General features: G+C 37.6%; 4 protein-coding genes across 5 annotated transcripts; 2 read left to right on the forward strand and 2 right to left on the reverse strand.

The window, feature by feature from the left end:
- Window positions 1-47: 47 nt before the first annotated feature.
- pnpla7b (patatin-like phospholipase domain containing 7b) lies at window positions 48-14013 on the reverse strand. The gene is made up of 36 exons (XM_026212579.1): window positions 13875-14013; window positions 13035-13078; window positions 12820-12894; window positions 12633-12717; window positions 12384-12466; window positions 12180-12268; window positions 11952-12092; window positions 10844-11003; window positions 10675-10755; window positions 10427-10555; window positions 9973-10053; window positions 9715-9880; window positions 9423-9506; window positions 9226-9311; window positions 8958-9113; window positions 8773-8850; window positions 8472-8677; window positions 8074-8205; window positions 7826-7949; window positions 6846-6959; window positions 6688-6763; window positions 6471-6620; window positions 6324-6387; window positions 5868-6036; window positions 5453-5635; window positions 4141-4259; window positions 3076-3232; window positions 2878-2994; window positions 2719-2788; window positions 2522-2638; window positions 2244-2392; window positions 1343-1495; window positions 1139-1255; window positions 980-1061; window positions 776-891; window positions 48-701 (listed from the first exon to the last, which is right to left on the reverse strand). Exons 1-36 carry the CDS (start codon window positions 13996-13998, stop codon window positions 633-635), a joined length of 4146 nt encoding a protein of 1381 aa, XP_026068364.1. The 5' UTR covers window positions 13999-14013; the 3' UTR covers window positions 48-632.
- Window positions 14014-14748: 735 nt separating this feature from the next.
- Window positions 14749-16103, forward strand: mrpl41 (mitochondrial ribosomal protein L41). The gene is made up of 2 exons (XM_026212584.1): window positions 14749-14840; window positions 15420-16103. The coding sequence occupies exon 2, from the start codon at window positions 15448-15450 to the stop codon at window positions 15853-15855; it is 408 nt and encodes a 135-aa protein (XP_026068369.1). The 5' UTR covers window positions 14749-14840; window positions 15420-15447; the 3' UTR covers window positions 15856-16103.
- A 205-nt stretch (window positions 16104-16308) lies between these two features.
- On the reverse strand, window positions 16309-19767 carry dph7 (diphthamide biosynthesis 7). 2 transcript variants are annotated; one of them, XM_026212581.1, is made up of 9 exons: window positions 19366-19767; window positions 19139-19275; window positions 18846-18933; window positions 18444-18538; window positions 18203-18357; window positions 17799-17871; window positions 17614-17679; window positions 17231-17403; window positions 16309-16957 (listed from the first exon to the last, which is right to left on the reverse strand). In XM_026212581.1, exons 1-9 carry the CDS (start codon window positions 19504-19506, stop codon window positions 16536-16538), a joined length of 1350 nt encoding a protein of 449 aa, XP_026068366.1. In that variant the 5' UTR covers window positions 19507-19767; the 3' UTR covers window positions 16309-16535. The 2 variants fall into 2 exon arrangements, with proteins under 2 accessions (XP_026068366.1, XP_026068365.1); XM_026212580.1 differs by having other exon boundaries at window positions 18203-18360.
- Window positions 19768-19785: 18 nt separating this feature from the next.
- Window positions 19786-21700, forward strand: paxx (PAXX non-homologous end joining factor). Its single transcript, XM_026212583.1, has 7 exons — window positions 19786-20038; window positions 20484-20544; window positions 20618-20667; window positions 20772-20956; window positions 21049-21099; window positions 21312-21399; window positions 21490-21700. The coding sequence occupies exons 1-7, from the start codon at window positions 19920-19922 to the stop codon at window positions 21536-21538; spliced, it is 603 nt and encodes a 200-aa protein (XP_026068368.1). The 5' UTR covers window positions 19786-19919; the 3' UTR covers window positions 21539-21700.
- Window positions 21701-21760: the final 60 nt, after the last annotated feature.

Consider the following 21760-nt stretch of genomic DNA (forward strand, 5'->3'; position numbering starts at 1 on the left):
ATCATGTGAGATACTTGGTATCTAGTATTTAAACAATCAACCAAATATTCAGACAACTATGAACTTTTAATAAGGCAAACAACACATGAAAACATTGTCACCCGCTTCAATCAACACATAATCCACAATAAAAGGACTGCTTATATAGTGATTTACCAACATATATAAGGCTACAAATACAGAAGTCAGAATATCTCTCAGTTATGTTTATTAGTTCACCTTCTCTTCTGGTTGTAAACCAGTTGGACTAGTGTTAACTTCACTAACAGGATAATATAGACACAAAACAGCTTATCATTTCATACAGTAAACTGTGTTGAGGTTGCATTGTCAGCTTGCATGAATTAGAGATGTAATACTAAAAGTAAAGGCAAGAAAACCACGTTGTTTCAGAGTTTTGGCAATTGTTACTGGACTGTTTTGTTATAGCCATCCTTCCCAAAGAATAAAAAATGAGAGTGGTTTAATGTAGATGTACCATAATACTTACATTTTAGTTTCTAACGATTCAAGTAAGTCAATTCCAATACTGATAATGTTACTTATTAAAATCCTTAAAACCCCTTATAAAGGCTGATAATACTGTAAAGGAGAAAAAAAAAACTAAACATCTTGGAAAAAAGTATTTGAGGTCAGTTGGTATGATGGCTGTTGTGGTTGAGTGCCCGATGGCGCCTTGTCCTGATCTCCATTTCATCATCCTGTTTGAAAGTTTAAAGTAGTAAGTATAAGGATTAACCATAAGAAGAATAACACATGCATCTAGTTATCTTACTGTATCAGCTGTATCTGCTGTCTCATCCTCTTCACTGTGCTCACTGTCTGGATTGGACAGATCAAAGTCTGATAGCACTGCATCTTCATCATAGTCTGTCTGATACTCAGACTCCTCTGTGTGTGTGAGTGATTGTAAGAAACAAAACAAAGATGAGCGAATGGGATGGAGAAATGACATACGTATAGATCAACCGTTTCTCACCATCCACCGCAGCCTGCTTCACTGGCTCTATTCTGGACACTATTTCAGCAAGATCAGTGAAAGAAGCATTGGGACAGGTCACCTGGAAGAGAGAGAAGGACGGAATTAGTTTGTGATGCTGCATAAGAAATCAGCATAACCTGATTCAAAGCCCTTTACGTTAGTGCTCCTGGATTTGTGGAATTCCTCTTGATGTTGGTCTTTGAGCATCGTCTCCCTCACCCCACTCCGACACCACACGTCAAACACGGTCTTCCCATGCTGGTAGCCAACGTCCTGCAGTATCAGAAAAAAATAAAAATAATTGCTGCAGTCAAGGCCAAAACAACAGAAGTTTCAATGAGATGATGACAGCCCACTCACAGCAATCTCATCAAATTTGCCAAAGTCCAGCGTGCCATAGCGATCTATGGGCGGTCGCAGGTACTCGCAGTAGTCACTGTCTTTTACCATTTCCAGCTGACGCACAGAACACACATAAGCCAGACGGGTCTGAATCTCTGCCATGTTCAACACCTAGAGGATATGAAGCCATAATCCAAAATTATTTTTGGAGCAGTAAATGCAAGGTGTATGTTAATGACGGGAAGCAGCTAAAAAATAAAATATTTCTCCATCACAAAGCATTTATGAGGGCTCATTATGCAACCCAGTTATCAACCCACACTCTTATTCTCTCTATAATAACAGTTCCACTTATCGTTATGCCTTGAAAATATTTCAGTTATGTGAGATGTAAACTTTTGAAAGGCAGTGTATATTATACATATTATTATTAAATCATATAGTAATTACCGTTTTTTTCGGACTATAAGTCACACCTGAGTATAAGTCGCATCAGTCCAAAAATACGTCATGATGAGGAAAAAAACATATATAAGTCGCACTGGATTATAAATCGCATTTATTTAGACCCAAGAACCAAGAGAAAACATTACCATCTCCAGCCACGAGAGGGTGCTCTATGTCTTCAGTGTAGACTACAGTAGTACTGAGCAGCATAGAGCGCCCTCTCGCGGCTGGAGAAGGTAATGTTTTCTGTTAGTTCATTTCTCTTGGTTCATGTCAAATTAATTTTGATAAATAAGTCGCACCTGACAATAAGTCGCAGGACCAGCCAAACTATGAAAAAAAAGTGCGACTTATAGTCCGGAAAATACGGTATATTATTTGTAGAAACAGACACAAACAAATGTTTTGGGATTTGTAATTGAATAACCCATAAAAATCTATTTTATTCAACCATCACCATATATCTTCTGACCTTTACTTTTTCTGACAGAGGGTTTAAGCGTTTCCATAGCAGCCACCATCCAGATAAAGAGTCTCCATAATTAGTCAGATCAGTCTCATCCTGACTGCCCACATCAACGGCAATCACCAACTTGGCACCCATCGAGCGAGCTGTGTCAGCTTTACAGAAATTTTTAAAATACATTACAGCTAACATTTCACAATTAGCAGTTTAGAGCTGGGTGACAGCACATTTTGCAACAGGTGAAAATACAATCATTTATATGTAATACTTATAATAAACTTAACCAGGTAGGTTATTGATGTAGCCTCCATCCATGAGCAAGTGTCCATCTTTAGGGTCACACAGAGGGGGAAGGTACCCAGAGAGAGACATACTGGCACGCACGTACCTCCACAAAGAACCTAAAAGAGAGCATACATGTTAAGATCTGTGACAAAAGATGAGAAATAAAGATGAGACGTTTTAGAGATAAAGAAGTCACCGTAAGTGTGCACTCTCATGGAGGAGGCAGTGATGTCTGTGGTGATGTTGAAATAAGGGATCCAAAGGTCCTACCATGTAAAAAAAAAAAGACATATGCTCAAGATTTAGACTTACATAAGAATATGATGTTATGATATGCAGTGTCAAACAACTGAACCTCGATTTGTTTGTCCTGGAAGATTCCACTAATGCTGGAGTTAAATGATGCTCCAGTAAACATGGATGTCACTGGGTACGTCAAGTCTGTGATCTTCTTAAAAATGGATCCAAAATCCTGTTGTGCATGAAAAAGATAACTCAATGCATGGTTCTGCATGTACTGTAAGTATGTTAGTGTTCAGGATAAAGGGCTCACCATGGCCCACTGGCGTGCCCTGACCGTCATACGACTGACGCTTCGCTCTTCAGCATAGAGCGCTCCTATCAAGGAACCAATGGAAGTGCCACCAATCAGATCCACAGGGATCCCTGCCTCACTCAACGCCCGAATGATGCCCACCTGAGAGCAGCCTCTGTGGGCATAGTGCGTTTTCAAATTCACATATAGGGTTTAGTTTTTACATTTTAGTACTTAGTTGAGCATTGTGTAATATTAGTATTTTTTAATGAAGCATTTTAAAGGTAGAGTATTTTTCTTTTTCAATTTCTCATGTGTAAAAACATAGTTAGTCAGTTTGACTTCCTCATGCAATGTGAACATCAATCCTGTCATGCTTTGAAAACACTGACATGTTAAAAACTGGCTCAACCAATCAAATGAGTTTGGGGCGGGGCTACCCATTTGACTGACAAGAGGCAAAGCAAAAGGAGGGTTTGGAAAACCGGTGTTCTTCTAATCACACAAAAATGACACACTTCACCTTTAAACATACTTCATATGTAAGCAAAGATTTAAAAAGTCTAGATGACGAGCATATATGACCAAAGAGACAATTATATATATAACATGCTATTTATATCATTGCAATTACAGAAACACACAACAGAAAAATTATGTCACCACTACGTGAAGTAGATTAGACATTTTATGCCCAGTTATATTTCATGTTTGACCCACCTTTAAGAAGTCGCTGATTACGACTGATAGCAGGCAGGGATAGAGAGTAGACAAAGAGTCGCTATCATCGAGAGAAACCACAGACATGCTGAGAATGTGAACCCCAAAATAACACTAATGAGTTAGAAATCGCTATATTAGGATTAGTTGATGAGCACAAAATTTCAAAACTTAAGTGGATACAAACTTCTAATAATGCAAAAAATAAATAGTTCAAGAGCATACTGCTCTACAGATGACTGAAGAAGTCAACATCAACATGCTTTTGCTAGATTATGTATGTGAGAAATGTTGTTGGCAGCAGGCCACATGGATTAAGGAGGAACAGAATTGCTGGTGATGAAGGGGAAGACAAATTCGTACCTGGCCCCCCCTCCTCCCAGCACTAGAGCGATAGCGTTGCCTGTCAGGATCCGAGCCAGACGCGAGAAGTCAGAATGCCGGTCGGGAGGCTTCTCGAATACCCGCTGATACATCTCTCTCTGACAGGAGAAGAGGAAAGTGGGAGTTTGCACGGATAAGAGATGATGAGTAGATTAGGTCACACAGAAAAAAAAAAAAAGTTTTGAAGAATGTTCATTTAATAAAAGTGGATGGGGTCCAGCTGCATTACAGAAATGTCTTCATTCTTAAGTGACCTGACTTGGGATCTGAAAAGTTCTGTTTCTTCAGTGAAATTGCCATGGTTAATAAACAGACAGGACAGGACTCAGAGATAGAATGTTTCTGTAATGCAGCCCAAGTGTTGTGCAACTCAAAAGAAAAAAAGCACCATAAAAAGGATCATAAATTAGTCACAGTAGTCTATACAACTCAAACAATATGTTCCAAGTCTTCTGGAGCCATTCGATAACTTTGCTCGAACTGTGTGAAATGTCTCGCTAATCACTGCAAATCTTGTCTTAACATTTTGTTTGACATAGTCCCCATTCCAAAGGTATGGGATTCATTACCTACTTACTACATTAGCAATAAAACATGACTTCAACCATACCTTTTTAGTAAAGCATTTAATAGTTATATGTATGGTAAGGTTAATTTGCTAAGGTGTTTTCCTGCCTATGGCCCCGGACTCCAGCATCCCCATGACCCTACATGAGATTAGTTTATATCACTGATGTTCGTGTTTTTTTTTCAGTTAATTGTTATGGAGCACTGCACATGACATCCAGGAAAAAAAGTAAATGTGCACACAGTTTACGAATTTCGTCCCTTGATTTACTAAATTGTGTGCACAATTTACGAATTAATTCCCTCGCTTCAAGTAAATCATGCGCTCGATATAATAATTTGTTCCCTCCTTTTAAGCAAATTGTGTGCACAAAAAAATGAGTCGTTTCACTTACTGTCTGCATTCTCACAAACCAATGTAGATGCCTCTCACTTAAAATGATTCCATGCAATGCTGCAAGGCTTTTGAGAATGTGTATAGAACCCATTCCCAATTCAAAATAAAAGTTACAATTAAAGTGTTTCTGTCAATAACATAACATAACTTTCATTTTCTTTTAAATGAGTAACTGTTCTATGGTTTAGGTTTTAGTAACCTAAAATAAATTTGCATTGCATTTGTTATTTAAAAAAAATTGTTTTAAAAACATTTAAAAATTAAAAAAAATTAAAAAAAATTATAATAGCATTCACATTTGCAACAATAGAATGTTAACAGAGATACCAGTTTAGGCAGACTCCTCCTGGAGAAGACCCTGTGGGGACATGACAGATGCAGATGTCTAGAGATCCAGCTGCGCATGTTGAGCCACTCTGCTGTTCCTCTTGGTGGAGGCCCGTCCTCACGGTGCAACAGGACCAGCTGCTTCTGAGCTCTCACAGCACTGCTCTCAAGCATTCGCTCTAGCTGATACCACAAACAGATCCAAAGAGCTCAGCTTACCAAACAATTTAACAGAGATGTGTGTGCAGACATTACTTCAATGAATTAGGCAACAATCCCCTAATAATCAGTAAAATAAATCAGTTTTTGATATGACTGGAGTCTTCATCTCATGTGAGTACATGCTTTTGAAGAAATCCACTTCAAAAGCAGTTTTTACTTCTTTATAGGCAATATCTTTTTAAAAACAATTCACCTCTCCCACAGTGGGCTCCTGTTCCCCCACACCCACTATAATGATGCAGTCCGCCTGTCTGATGCAACGTTGAGTCCAAGGCGTCAGAGAACTGTCAGACTGGTACAGAACAATCCGGTGGATGTCCTCTTGTTGACCCAACCAGCTCGACAAACGATACTCATGAACACTGAAAACACAACATTTGACTGGAAAAAATATTCAATGCACCCCAATTTGCATACTTCCCATCTTAAATGGAATGCCAGATTTGAACGAATGATCTCCAAATTGGTGTGTCTTACCATATTGTTTCAATGTATTATCTTAATTATGAACACGCTGGTTTGTAATGCAAAGTTTTACCATTTTACCACATGTTGTTATTTTTATTGTTATTTCCCTAATGCTGTAAATTAAACGGAAGTCTTGCCCATAGTCTTCCATGCTGAAGAAAAAGGTGGATACAACTCTAACCTGTCCAAGGCTGCAACACCCAGATGCTGTTTGATGATGTCACTGGTTAGGAGCAAAGTGGGGCCTAACCAAAAAGTTAAGACAGTCAACTTAGTATCAGCTTTACGTTGAGACAAATTAAGAAGGGGAAAGGGATCAACAGCTGACCGATAGCACTGAGAGCATGCTGCAGCTCCAGCGTGAAGGCAGTCAAAGGCACCTCCTCAGACACAGGCAGTATGGCGACCGTAGATAGATTGGCGGCTGGGTTACCTGCGTCCCACTTACTGCTTGGGGTGTGAAAACCCAGATTGCGTACTGCGAAGATCATTATTGTGCATTAGGGAAAATACAAAGCACAAACACACAGAAGGTTCTCACAAACCTGATAGTGGGCCATTCCCTTGCTGCATGTTTCCCAAAATCTTCTGCCCAAGAAGATGAATCAGGTGAGTGACAACCTATGAAGGAGTGTGATGTGTTAATGCACATGCAACAGAACATCATGATATGCATTAATGATTTTCTTTTATATGGTCTAACCTGTGGGTATTTCCTCTTGATGGAGTTAAGAGCTCCTTCAGGCAGTTTGGCCAGTTCAGAGTCTCGGACTGCATGGACTGTAGTGGCTCTGTTTAAATGAGTCAAAGCTTCCACCTAATCCCAACAAACACACTTTTAAAAGATGGACACTGCAGCAGCAATTTTATTAAACAGTCCACAAAATGATCTAAAACGTTTCCTTTAATGCATTTCCTATTGAAACATTTTAAATATATCGGTAACACTTTACTAAAAGCATTTGTGTAAAGTGCATTTTAAAGAGTCATTAAAGGGTATAATGTAATATAACTATTCATAATGTATGCGGTAATACATTATATCTTGTGAATAATTCAAATCAAATTTAAAATGCATAGTGTAACAATGAATCGATAAGTGTTATCATGTATTAACAGTGGTTACAATTATTTGTGAGATTGTAAAATGCATCATAAAGTGCATTACAAGACATAATTCAAGCATTAAAACTATTTTTATAATGCATTATGCATAAGTTAAATGTTACATTTACGTTTACATTTTTTCATTTAGCAGACGCTTTTATCCAAAGCGACTTACAAATGAGGACAGTGGAAGCAATTAAAAACAAAAAAAAAGAGCATTGATATATAAGAGCTATAACAAGTCTCAGTTAGGTTAACACAGTACACGTAGCATGGGATTTTAAATAATATAATAAATAAAAAGAAAACAGAGAGAATAGAACAAAAGAATAGAGCAAGCTAGTGTTAGAGGTCTTTAAACACACACACACACACAATTGCATAATAAATGAAAAGAAAATAGAATACAAAAAGATTAGAATTTTTAAGAATAGAATTAGAATAGTGAGTGTTAAAGTTGGAGGGTTAAATGTAACCAATTTATCTTCTAAAAATTTAGTTTGTCAACTTTTGAAAGTACACCAGTATAGGTAAAAACACACACACACACACACACACACACATTTCTCCACTTACCACACCAATGAGGTCTCCCCGCCCATACTCTCCAGCAAGCTCTTTTTTCCCATCATCCTTCATGATGACAGAGCGCAGACGTCCACTCAGAACAATGAAAGTGCTGTCTGACTTATCACCTTGTCTGAGAAAGACAAAAGCATTACCTGAAATATATTTTACATGCACTTACATTGGAAAGCATAACAGTGACCTTCGACATACAGATCTGGGAGAACTGAAAGATTGTAATGGAAAAGAGTGCTTACCTGTAGACAGCACGTCCAGCCTCCAGTGCCATCCAGTCCAGGGCAAAGTCAATCTGTCGGACAAACGAGGAAACCCTCCGTACCACCGCGTGAGCTACATTTAACACCATTCGAGGCTCGGCACGCATTATTCTAGTGGATAAAACACCAGTTGACATGGTAAGCAGTGTTCTTATACGCTATACTTAATTTGATACCATTTCTAATTCTTGCATAATAATGTATTTTTTTTAAATGTTCTTTTTTTATATACAACTTTTTTCTAGTTATTATTGATTTATGTCCTACAAAATAGCCAAACAGTAACTTCAAATGCAGAAAAACATTGACATAAAAAAGCTGTGTACATAGGCTTCAAATTTAAACTTTAAAGTTTAAATTTGGTGCACATCACATACTCATAGAAGTGTGTTTTGGAGATGGACAGGAAGCAGCAGTCACGAAGGGCGCGCACAGAAAAGATGAGAGGCTCTCCTGTGAGTACAGCCAGGTGGCCCACCATCTCTCCAGGGTGAGCCACAAAAAGACAGGTTTCTTCCTCTCTGTCAATCAGTCTCTGGTACACATGGAGAGTTCCTGAGATGACAAACTGTACGCTCACATCCTGCCAAAGAAACAAAGTAGACATGGATTCACATGTGACTTTGAAATTTATAATAACACTATAGTGTAGTCAAAGTCACAGAGGTATCTTTCTACCTGATCTCCCTCGCTTGCAACAACAGAGCCTGCTTTAACTTGTCTCAAAGTCACCCTATCTTCCAGAAGACTGGTGTCCTGGAGCACAAAGTAACATTTTTATATTACATACCAATCCTGAGCCAGCATTATAATTATATCAAACTTTTTACTTCAGTAGATCAATATAATCAATGCAGCCTGACCTGAAGCTGAATAATTTTAATCAAGTCCTTCTTGGCAGCTTGGAAAATGGCATTAACTTTACAATGGTGGATGTGGCTGGAGTGCCCCCCAGTGTCCGAGTAGTGAAACACGGCTGAAGGAGAATGTTGCATGGTCACAGACTTCTTCAGTATCGACTGGACAAGAGACAAAAGGCACATGTGAGATATACAAAATGTAAACAAAGGTGAGGAAAAAGAAGGACAGTCTATGGCTTTTTATGTGCGTTATATAATTACGCCAAGGTACCTTATGAATGGCAATAGGACTTGTAGGGGCTTCCTCTTTTGTAATGCTAGCCCTGTCAAAGGCCATATTGTGGTCAGGGGACCCAGCTGGAAGAGAAGCACACATTAGCACCCTCAAAAATGTTCACTATGAATTTATTCAAGCATTAAGTGCAATGTCAAAGTCAGTTTTGTGACAGGTGCATGGTGAAGCGCTACCGTGTGTGCCATCAAAAGGTGTTGACAGTGAGCGAGACTTCCTGAATAAAGAGGTAGGACTTTCTGTACGATGCTTCCCACCGTCTTAAAAAAACAAAACAGAAGAGCAAATAAGACCTAAAGGCTGTTTTATAGCTCATAGTATATATATATATATATATATATATATATATATATATATATATATATAAATTATGATAATATTAGGAAAGTTTTAACAAAATTGTATAGATTAAATTAAATTTTAATTTCTACATCCACCACAACTATTTAAGCACATACACAAGCGTACCCTCTCCTCTGTACATCTGACTTGTGTCACTATAACGTTCTGTTGACCTCTGCGGGAACTTTTCAGAAGCTTCCTCGATTGTCTGTGAGTGTCTGCGTAGTCCTTTGCCTGGACTGGCTTCCCCTACAACACTGGCCACTGAGTCCAGTGGAACAGCTTGCCTTTCCTACATTATATGACAGAAATGGTCTATAAAAAAAATCATGTAATACTTTCAAATATTTTCCAAAAGTAGAGCATGACTTCTAAACATCTAACCTTATTAAAAAGTTCTGTGGTCAGGCCTAGATAGTTGTGAAGGGCGAGAAAGGTAACTCTCTGAAGACGCACCATGATGATCTAAAAACAAGGAACAGCTGTATCATAAGCAAAACAAAACTGTCTCAAATCTGTGTGACAAGAAAAAAAAAATGCAGTTCGTTTAAACTTACTATTCATCAAGGACTCTTAAAATGTCTTTTACATTGATAATAATAAGAAATGTTTCTTGAGCACCCAATCAGTATAATATAATGATTTTGGAATCATGTTGCAGCTGAAAATTCAGCTTTGCCGTCACATAAATAAAGCACATTTTACAATATACTGATACTGAATTTTGAATCAAATAACTGCAGCCTTTGTGATCTAAGAGACGAAATCATGAAAAAAAAAAAAAAACAATCTTACAAGCCCCATTTGATGTTAGTGTATTTTAGGCTTTAGGTTGTACCTGAATAACTCGAACTAGGGTCTCTGGGTATTTCTCAAAGACAGATTGGAAAGCCTGCGCAGGAAGGCGGAGAACAGTAGTTGGGGCTGCTGCCCTGGCTGAGACAGTTTTATAGGGAGCTGGATGTCCCTACAGAATAACGGGTTCAAACATGAGACACATTTTAAAACTCTGTGAGCATGAAAACAGGTCAGATGACAGACATTTGCATATCAGAATGGGCAAAAATGAGGCCAGATGGACTTTACAGTGATGACATCGAGGATGCTGAGAAGACTGTGAACACTGTCTCCAGGCAAAACGTGCTTCACTACAACTTCAGTCCCATCCTGAGCAAGGGAAACAAGAATACAAATCTATATAAAAAGCCATTTTCAGTAGGATAGATTAAAAACAGGCATATTGTTTGGCTCTTACATTCTCATGGATACACAGATCAAGACGCCCGTCCTGCACTACATAGATGCTGTCATCAGTGTCACCTGGGCGGAATAATCCTTCCCCTTGCTGCAGCTGCACAAACACCATATGCCGACACAGTTCTAGGAACAGAGGCTTCTCAAAATGACCCAGAACCCTGAGAGACAGATCGCAACACATTACCTGCTGAACAGCACTAGCTGGATTCTAGGCAAGGCAAGTTTATTTATATAGCACATTTCATACACAATGGTAATTCAAAGTGCTTAACATAAAAGAAAGTAAAATAGTCATGAAGAAAAAGAATACAAAAATAAAAACAAGCAATTTAAAGACTTTGGAAATTATTTAAAAATGGACTTATGTAAAAATAATTTAAGACCGTTAAAAATACAAAATGATTTTACATAAAATACAGTGTTTTTCGTAAAATACAGCGCAACGGTTCGGACATCGCATAGTGCTCATTCAATAAATGCACAGCTAAACAGATGGGTTTTGAGTCTAGATTTGAATGTGACTAGTGTTTTAGCACATCTGATCTCTTCTGGAAGCTAATTCCAACTGCGGGCAGCATAGTAACTAAAGGCGGACTCCCCTTGTTTTGTGTGAACCCTTGGTATTTCTAACTGACTTGATCCTAGTGATCTGAGTGCTCTGTTAGGTTTATATTCAGTGAACATATCTGCAATATATTTTGGTCCTAGGTCATTGAGTGGTTTATAGACGAGTAAAAGTACTTTAAAATCAATCCTAAATATAACTGGAAGCCAGTGTAAGGACCTGAGGACTGGTGTGATATTCTCAGATTTTCTGGTTCTAGTCAGAATCCTGGCGGCAGCGTTCTGGATGAGCTGCAGCTGTCTAATGGATTAGAGGAGTTTGCCCTTTGGCTTGAGAAGGCCTTAGACTTTCTATCATGTGATAAAACTGAAAAAGAGAAAGCTACAGGCACACTGGGTTCCTGCTTGTTCTGTAAACATTTGTGAATGTTGCTGCTATTATAGCGGGGATCCGACACATATCACTGAGAGCTGCTTCTATGCACTGTTTATCATGGATAGGAATCAATAGCTCTTGTATGAGGGCATGACAAGCTACCAACCTCACATTTTTCAGCATATACAAGACCTCAGAGGGCAGGTGAGAGTTCTGCATGTCAAACTCAGTCAGATCTGCTTCCAAGAGTGAAGGTGGAGGCTCTTTCGGCTGCAGAGCTGGTGGCTCCCTTCGGATGCGCAGGATTCTGAATAGGAGACAGATGGGAAGTTTAGATGGTAATGGATTGGCTTTTGATTGTGTGATTTTTCTTGGCTTGTGAATTTTCACGTACTTGCGAGCTATCGATAGAACTTTTGTTCTTTTTCTGGATCGCTTTTGAGATACCGGACCTGAGGTGGCTGGTGAGGATAAGGTCTGGACCTGAATGGCCACAAATAACAACACTGCGATTTAAAATCAACCCATGACCAACACATTAATCATAGTTTTGTTGAAACTCAAAGCATTTTCCATCCTAAGTAAGAAGTTCCGGTACCTTTCTCATGATCTTCCTGCCATAAAACATCACTTTGTCTCTTTTTCTGAAACGATATTTAGGACCTTCAGCTTGCTCTTCTCCTGGAAAAACAAAGGACAAATGACAAAATCTCAAAACCTGGATATCAAGCATTTATATTTCACAAGTTTAACACAAAGCATCTACATGCCATCCCATTGATATACAGTATGTTGATTTAAGAAGCACTTGTGGAAATCATAAAAAAAAAAAAAATATCACACTCACCAAACTTGTATCTTCTGTGCAGAAAAAAGGCAACAATACTGATAAATGAAATAGCAACAGCAGCTCCAATCAGCACACCAGTCCACTGTATTATGAAATGACAATAAAGACAGTAATTAACTTTGTTTGCAAGAGAAACAATAGAGAGTACACGGGTCACTAAAACATAAGCGGATCTGTCATATACCATGGTACTCTGTAACTGATCCTCTATGAAGTGCTGCACTCGAGCCTTGATCTCAGTCCCAGATGGCAGCACTGCCTAGAATACACAAAATCATCAGTATAAACCACACCTTACTGCAGATTACCTTCAAAGAAAAGATGATTCATAGTAAATAGTCGCATGGCTTTATTTATGTATTTATTTGTTATTCGTGAGTTTTGTTTTATACGTCTTACCGGAAATATACTGCATGTGTCATCTTGTTCTTTTTCTTCCATTTCTTACAGTGAGAAGAAAGCAGAAATCAACGCATCTGACACAAATTACAAATTTTATATCCATAATGATACGTGAAACAATTTCTATGTAAACTGTTAACCCTCCGAGACCAAGTGTTAATTATAACATTAAAATAGTTACATAATACCTATTTCTTCTAAATAAAACTTCACTTTCCAAAAAGTGTCATAGCAAACAATTTGACAGGAATGTATTTGCAATATGAATCTCCCAGCACGTGGTCATGGCCTTTTGACACCATTACATTGATCAAGTACTGTCTTTCTCTACTGTGTTTCTTAATATTCCTAAAGTTTCCAAAATCGTTAAAATAGCAACACCACTGTTAAAAAAACAAAACAAAAAAAACCCTACTATAATCGAAAGTGTCAGTGGGAGGGATTCTGTCTGAGTCATGTGACTCTGCCTGTCGTCCCTCACTGTAATCTAACACCCTGTTGATGTGATTCATCATGAGACCCTCTGTGAGGGGAAAAAGTCTAACTATGACCACAGGGTGAAGGTGACGCAAAAAACTTCAATCTGAAGTGTCTTGCACAGAATGGCAAACCATTGGCAATGAGAAAGTGATTGGTTTAGGTTGGGCTGCAGGATGTGGCTCTGGGTCAGAAGTGAACACGGTTCTGTTGTTTACGAACAAGCCACGGCTATAAACATGCACTTGTAATCAAATACACCGCCAATCACTGCATCTATTAAGACTGTAAAACCATTATGATGTTGTAAAACGCGAAGATCCTACATGCAAATAATGTATATAGATAAATGGAAAATACCTTCTGAACGGCGTCTCCAAGCTGTTTTGGTCACTCTTAGACTCAGTGCACTTTGGAGTCTCCCAGGGATTCCATTCACAATGTCAGAACCCCCAACGATTACAAAATCGTGTTGCCAGATCATTATAAAAACCTGTACATAGTCCGATTAAACAGGTCCAAAATAAGTTTTAATGTTCATTTCGTTTGTGGATTTTTATTATGGAGGAAGGAGAATTGCTTAATTTTGTTGATCAGATGTACTCATCATAAACCATGTTTACTTTTTATTTATTAAAAAAACACCAACCCTCTAACTCTTGCATTCTCTATTCTTTTTCTATTATATCAACTTGTTTTCTTAGATATTGCTCTTTTGTTGAGTTGATTGCGTCTATTTTCCTGATTTCAAGCATCTACTAAATGTAAATGTAATAAACTGCAACTTTATGCAAAATGTATGTCTTTTAAATTCTTATAGCCATCTTTTAATGGCAATGATTAATATACTTGTATTATTATATATATATATTTTATGTTATACAATGTATGTATATATATATATATATATATATATATATATATATATATATATATATATATATATATATATATATATATATATGTGTGTGTGTGTGTGTGTGTGTGTGTGTGTGTGTGTGTGATAATTTATATGTAATAAGATTTTTTTGTATAAATAAACATATTTACAACCAAATACTAACATATAAACTAGCAAGTGTATATACCGCCGTTAGGAAGCTCAAAACTCGCATGCATTCTGATTAAAAAAACACTGCAAAACAAGCCCAAAGAAACTTATATCAAACGGATATGGCAACACTGCTGAAGCCGCCATTCAGTATTCGCTGCTCCTATTGGCTATCTCCAGGCTGATCTGACGAATCGCAGGTGATTTCTTTACCACGCTGAACTTGGGTATGCACTGCAGTGATCCTCGCGAAGGCACATTAGCACACCGTCAAGGTTAGTGTATGTCCTTTTTATTGATTTCTAGATGATGTTTCATTTACTTATACTTTATATGTGACCTGTTAAATTTTCATTATGTTATCGCGATGTGTAAAAGTGTTTAAAGTGAACGGTTTTGATAACACAACTGTAATAGTTTTAATTTCGAAGCAGTGTTCCTAATAACATTTAAACTAGAATGCCGTGAGACAACATTTCAAAAGATGTAAATTTTGTTGTAATTCTTGCTTAATATAGAAAATAAATAAATTATTAATGAGGATTGTTAATATTTAGTGTTTACAATGTTCATTCTGATTACCATCCTACAACTGCACATGGTGCATCAGTTCAGTTGCTTCCTTCGCAACATACTATTTATATACAATTTTGCATCTGTAAAATCGTAGTCAATTTACATTGTATCTCAAACTATATGAAGAATGAATGTGTAAATACGGTATATGTATACAATATATAATAAATAAATAAACAAACAATAATATAGTGTAAAATTGTTAATGTATATAGTTTCCAGAAGTAATGTTATGAAATAATTTAAAACATAATTAAATGTAACTGATTTCTGAACAGGTTGGCGCTGCAGTTAAATAACTGTGAAATGGGGGTGCTGTCAGCACTGACGCGAGGGCTCATGAGAGGCGCTGACAGAATGGCAGAGTTCACAAGCAAGCGTGGGCCCAGGACATTCTACAAGAGCAGAGGTGCGAGACCCACGGGAGTCCTCACCTCCAGCAGAAAGTTCATACCTGTACAGGCCATGATCCCAGAGTTTGTGGTGCCCAATCTGGAAGGATTTAACCTGAAACCATACGTTTCGTACAAGACCCCTGCAGGGACAGAGCCGCCTATGACTCCAGAGATGATGTTCAATGAGGTGGTGGCCCCACAGATCGAGAGAGACATCGAGGAAGGGGTTTTCAGTGAGGAGAATCTTGAGAAATATGGATTAGAGAAAACACAAGAGCGGAAGCTGTTCAAGCTGCATCCCAGGAACTTGGTTCGTTAAGTGGACTTTGTGTTTCAGTGGTTTGCTGATGGACTCTTAACAAGTGTGTGATGTTTTCTTAAACTTCTGAACAGAAGTCATGTCTCTTCATCTGGAAATTATTAAAAACTACTGGGATGAAAACTTTCAAACCCCTATCAAAACTGATGTATTGCCAGTGAATAATTTTGAATAAACTTTTGATTAAAAAGAGAAAATAAAACAGTACTATGATGATTAGAAAAATAAAACACAACTGTGTACCTAAACAGAAATGAAATATCTTTCAAATAATATTTTAGACCTATATTAATTTTCCATTATGTAAGTATAAACTTTATAGATGCCTTTTAAATTTTACGATCGGGGTCCCTTGCACAGGAATGATCATATTTTGGGGTTTTGAAAAAGTTGTAAACCCCTAACTTGGATAAAAATTTTTATAAGAGAAATAAATTTAGACACTTGTATTCATTAATAGGGTTATGGTTTATTTGTTATAAAAGGACTTTGTCTGGTTTTCAGTGTAAAACTAGAAAACATCCTTAACATTTTCTAGCTAAAATATATAGTCAGAAAATGACACCCAGCTGAAATCAAGATCTGTATCTCAAAATTTCATATACTGAATACTAAGCAATACTGTATGTGTTACAGCAACACAATGCAGCGAAATGTGTAGGTCCAAATAACCTCAACTTTCAGGAAGAGAGGACGGGTTCAGATGGCTTCTGTTTGTCTTCTGGGCTCCAGTCCCATCTCCACACGTGCATCATGTGGTCGTAGAAGGAGCAGGTAGCCATCAGGCAGGACAGAGACTGGGAGTCTCTAGCAGGGCTGGTGAAGGGGTCTGGAACGGAACTTTTTTCTGGTAAAGAACACTGGTCAGGTATGTACCGCCCCGAGTCATCCTCCAGAGAGGTGTCAAAGCTGGCCGTGGGCGATTCATACTGGATCCTGAGATGACCTCCAGACTCTGTGAGGCCAATGCTGGTTTGGGGAGGTTCTTGAGGAGAGGGGGGTGTGGAGTTGCTTAGGGGGAGTCTTGACCAGTCTGCTCCATACGCCAAGGAGTTGTGTAGAATATAGGAGGCCAAAACTTGGCACGGTGCATCTTGTCCCTCTACAAATGTAAATATTAGGGATAAAAACAGCATAAAGAGTAGAATTCAAAATCAGGAGCTGTTCATGCAAACCATTTTAGTGAAATAAATAACAGTATTTATTTGAAATAGAAATAACATAATAAATGTTTCTTTTGATAAATGTAATACATTCTTGGTGAATAAAAGAACTAATTCCTTTAATTAAAAAGAATAATAACAATACATTGACCCTATACTTTTGACCAGTAGAGTACATTTTGTAATGGACATGTATTAAGAGTAATTCTTACCAATAGCTTTCTGGCAGTGGAGGATATGGAAATCATTATGCATACATGCAGCGAGTAGCAGGTGCTCTTCAGTGGGGTGCCACTTGAGTCTCCACACACCTCCACCCACTGCAGTCTCACTCAAGGGGTGCTTCATGTTCCTCCCGTCCCAGAGCAACACGTTCTCATCATAGCTGCAAGAGGAACAAACACATAAACCCCTACACTATTGACAGCAGTCAGTGGAGTTTTTATGCCCATGACATTTCACAAATATGACCTAAAAGGTCATGGAAATGCAATCATGGATTTTTTTTTGCTGGAGCAAACAGGAATTTAAAAATAATTGTTAAAGTCTCCCATGTACTTAGTCAGTAGTTTTTTTTTTTTTTTTTTACACTTACCTTCCTGTGGCTAGTATGTGCTCTCGATGGGGGTTACTGTGTATGCTGCATACTCCCATAGTGTGTCTGTGACAGGAGAGCAGTATAAACAGTCATACAACACATAATTAAGTTAAACAGTGAATCAATAAACGCTGTAAGTAATGTTGCTGGCTAAAAAAAAAAAAACATAGCTTGTGTCTGACCTCTTGCTGGTGAAAGTAGGGGAAGAGGAACCCATTCTCAGATCCCAGCCCTTCAGTTTACAGTCATCACCACCTGAGACAGCAGTTATGAAGTTCAGATAAATACTTTTACATAAAAACATAAATCAATGCAGTATTATTTTAGTATTGTATAATATACAAATAATAATTTGAATTAGCTGTTATTTTTAGCTTTAGTCTTTTTTTAATATTTCCATTTAGCTTTTTTCCCCCGTTTATTTTAGTTTAGTTTTTCCTAATTTTTTTCAGCTATTTTTTATATTTTATTTTATTTTGAAAAAATAATGTTTTTAATAGTGTTTAAATAAAAAAAAACCTGAATCAATGAGCAAACATGCAACAGTGCTACAAACGGCTCCTTTTGCTTGTTATTCCTCTCATACCGGAATAAACAATCTGTGTATCCCAGTAACTAAATGCTGCGATCCAGGCTTCAAAGTCATGAGCTTTCCACTGACACACAGCAGTTAAACTGGCTTCCCCAAGAGACAGCACTGTGAGAGAGCCGCTCGAGTCACTGGACACCACACGCACATCACTGCTACAAAAACACAACAGTAGCCATTATTTACAGAGACAATGCAAAGCCAAATCATCAGTCCATCAAAGACCAGCGCACCTTACCTCTCACCTCTCCCTGTGGACCAGTCTAAAGACAAGGCCAGTCTGTCAGGACCCAACCCTGTGCTCAACTCGTTCTCCAGACCACATGTGCCCTGCTACTGGAGACACAGTCCAGACAGGCAGAAAACACTCAATGAAGTACAAATACAGCAATAAAATACGGTGTCTAATGCCTACAGTGTTTACCTCAAAGGAATATGAAGGATGGCTTTAAATCAAAGCTAGCTAGTTAGATAGATACCATTAGTAATATATCTAAAAGAGATAGTTCACTCAAAATTCACCCAAAATTCATTTACTCGGCCTCAATTTTCCAAGCTTGTTTGAATTTCTATCTTCTTTTGAACATAAAAGAGGATATTTCACAGAATGTGGGTCACCAACATGAGTCTGATATATCACCTGAGATTCCATAAGCTTGTACAACTGGATTTCTCCACTAGCAGTGGCCATCCCCAACACTGGCCGCTCTGATATCAGCACGTGACACCTGAGAAATTAGAACAAATGAAACACTCAGAATTCATGTGTGTTGGCCAGTTACATAGAGCACCAGCTCCAACGAGCGGTGAATACAGATGGATGCCATCACATACAATAAATAACATACACAATATACACAGACTGTACAAAATACAGTACCATATACACATGGAGTGTATAATGGTGTAGTCAGCACAGTGAGCTTCACTTACCATTTGAGGTCGAGTATAGCAGGAGTGTCGATCCGCTGAGTCTCAGTCAGTGGAGGGATGAACGATGTCTGCGGATTACAGTCGAACAGATAAACTCGACCGATTCTGCTCGGTGCAGGACAGTTCTCTGCGGTTTCCTGTTTACAGAAAACAACGTTTGAAACTAGGATTGACTAGTTAATACCACACAATACCATAAACTAAAGCGAAAATATATTTAACATTACCTTCTCATCGCCTTTTTGGAGTTGGTAAGTCCCACATGCCAGAACATTAGAGAACTGTGGTATTGGACACCACTCCACGGTATCAGCGCTTAACTCCGTGTCAAACACCTGCAGGGTTCGGGTTCGAGAATGCCAACCCATTTAAGCGGCTCGGCATACTATGAAGCAATTTAGAATAGATAATCGCAGTGTCTGAGCAAGAAATGACTGCACGCGAAACTTACTGTCAGTCTGTGACCCCTACATGCACGCAGCCCTCTAGACCAGCTGTTTTATTTAAAATTTAAATTTTCTATATATTTTTTTAATTTAAATGAGTAGTATGTATTATAACCTCGTGTCAAATATTAGTTTCCAGGTCATAAATATTTTCGTGTAACTATGCCTTTTATCGTTTTTACGAGGTAAACAGGACGCGAATGGCACAATAACTTCCGGGTTGCTGAGGTCTGACCGGCTGTTGTTGATGAAGAGCAGTTCCTGGTTGAAGCATGTAGTTTTCCAAATGTATTTATTTATTTTTTAAATTATTTTCTTTTGTGATTTTATGTTAAATGAGTATGGAACAAAACTCCGAGTCAAAATCTGTCCTTTGCACATTGATGGATAAAAACGATCAATCCAAATATGTGTTTTTTACACAAAAACGTTCAGCAGGTGACATAAACATAGGGTGAGTTGACATGAAAGCAGTCCCAGCATAAATAATACATATTTTATTTTTTGTTGTGTGTTCAGTTATAAATCCAGGTTAAATAAACCAGTAATTTTGTATTTTTAATATACTATTATAGTATTTATTCGTATTTTTAATTTGCTTTTGATTTTATATTTTGAGATTTATCATTTTTACGCCCTTTTTAAATCATCATCATTATTTAAATATTTCTATTAAGCTTTAATTGATTTCATTTTATTTTTAGGTGGTTTATTTGGTCTTTGCTTGTTCTTTCAAGTTTTTCATCTAATATATATAAATAATTTTGTTAACAGTGACAACACTAAATTGCTCACTCATATCAGTTGGCTACAACATTTGTAATAATAATAATACATAATATTATGAATTGCATATATAGCTTATAGTTGTATGTATCATGATGTCCTGTTTCACGTAGATTTACCAATGGTGAAGATGTTTGGAAAACACATCTTTCAGAGGAGATTCTGTCTCAGCTCGTAAGGAGTCTTTCTACATGACAGATATTTGTTTTTTTTATAACAGTAATATAATGCTTTTATTTCTTTGCAGTTTAAGAAATTTTCCTTGAAGTCCACAGAGGATTATACCTTCAAACTGAAGTGAGTTGCAACCTTGAGGGGCAATTAATGAACCCATAATCCGATTTCTTGTTTGGCCAGATCTACTGTCCTCTCTGAGAACCGTCTCTTGTGTGTGTGGACAGATGTGCGTGTAAAGCTGGCAGAGCCTTTGTGAAGCTGCAGGAGGACAGTGCTGTGCTGCATTTAGGATCGGAGCCCACAGACCTCAGTCTGTCCCTGTCCAAACTCAAAGACTCCGAGGGAAGGACAGAAGTCAAGGAACTGCTTTTTAATATGGCAGACAGCCTGCAACAGCTAGAAAGTCAAGGCAAGCCAAGATATTTTCATTTAATATACTCACTAATTTTTTAAATAATAAAACCCTACCATTCAAAATGTTTGCTGTTTTATCATTTGTAGGTTCTTCATCCTCATTTAGTCCAGTCAAGAGTCCTCAGAAATGGAGTGCTGGTAAGTTAGTTGTAAACATCCAAGAGGCCTAATGAGTCTTAAAATGATTTTGTTATATTAACATAATCTTACTTAAAATGCTAAAAAGCCCCAACATTAACATTTTGAGTGCTTTTTTAAAGTTTTTTTTAAAGGTACACTGTATATCAGCTTTACTTAATTTTATCAGAATTATCTCATTTAAAACCAGTGATGACATGTTTCTGTTTTAGAATTTGAACCTAGGAAACATAAGGGTCCAGTAGTAGCAGTCAAAAAACGTCTTCCTGGAGATTCTCTCATCAACCCAGGAACAAAAAGGTGAATACTTTCATTGACTTTATTCTTCAGAATTAATGAATAATACTCTGTGAATTTCTCTGCTCACTGGGCATTTCTGTTGATTTACAGAAAGAAAGCTGCAACAGGTGTGGCCTTTGACGACGAAGACAATGATTGAAGTCAACACGACCACTGAGTTTGATTGAAACAAGAATTGTACCTTTTAACCAACTCGACACTATCTGTTTTTAAAATGTATCTTAGAAATCACAGTGTGAACTTTTTTATCCAAGTCATCATGTACCGTTTAAGGTTTTATTAAATGACATTATTAAAATGATTTCTTCATATTGTTTACTTTTGAAATTCATTGCTAATACATTTTTTTATTTTTAAATAA

Source organism: Carassius auratus, chromosome 30 (assembly GCF_003368295.1).
Source record: "Carassius auratus strain Wakin chromosome 30, ASM336829v1, whole genome shotgun sequence".
Classification (NCBI taxonomy): domain Eukaryota; kingdom Metazoa; phylum Chordata; class Actinopteri; order Cypriniformes; family Cyprinidae; genus Carassius; species Carassius auratus.

Coding starts and splice junctions, on each gene's coding strand:
- pnpla7b (XM_026212579.1), bottom strand. CDS start 13,998: ATGATCTGGCAACACGATTTTGTAATCGTTGGGGGTTCTGACATTGTG. Junction 11,004..11,951: donor TATATGCTGAAAAATGTGAG/GTTGGTAGCTTG, acceptor TCTGTCTCTCAG/GGTTCTGGGTCATTTTGAGA. Junction 8,851..8,957: donor TTAAAATTATTCAGCTTCAG/GTCAGGCTGCAT, acceptor TTTGTGCTCCAG/GACACCAGTCTTCTGGAAGA.
- dph7 (XM_026212580.1), bottom strand. CDS start 19,506: ATGGGTTGGCATTCTCGAACCCGAACCCTGCAGGTGTTTGACACGGAG. Junction 18,934..19,138: donor GCTATACTCGACCTCAAATG/GTAAGTGAAGCT, acceptor CTAATTTCTCAG/GTGTCACGTGCTGATATCAG. Junction 17,680..17,798: donor CCTACTTTCACCAGCAAGAG/GTCAGACACAAG, acceptor CTCCTGTCACAG/ACACACTATGGGAGTATGCA.
- mrpl41 (XM_026212584.1), top strand. CDS start 15,448: ATGGGGGTGCTGTCAGCACTGACGCGAGGGCTCATGAGAGGCGCTGAC.
- paxx (XM_026212583.1), top strand. CDS start 19,920: ATGAGTATGGAACAAAACTCCGAGTCAAAATCTGTCCTTTGCACATTG. Junction 20,039..20,483: donor GCAGGTGACATAAACATAGG/GTGAGTTGACAT, acceptor TGTTTCACGTAG/ATTTACCAATGGTGAAGATG. Junction 20,668..20,771: donor GATTATACCTTCAAACTGAA/GTGAGTTGCAAC, acceptor GTGTGTGGACAG/ATGTGCGTGTAAAGCTGGCA.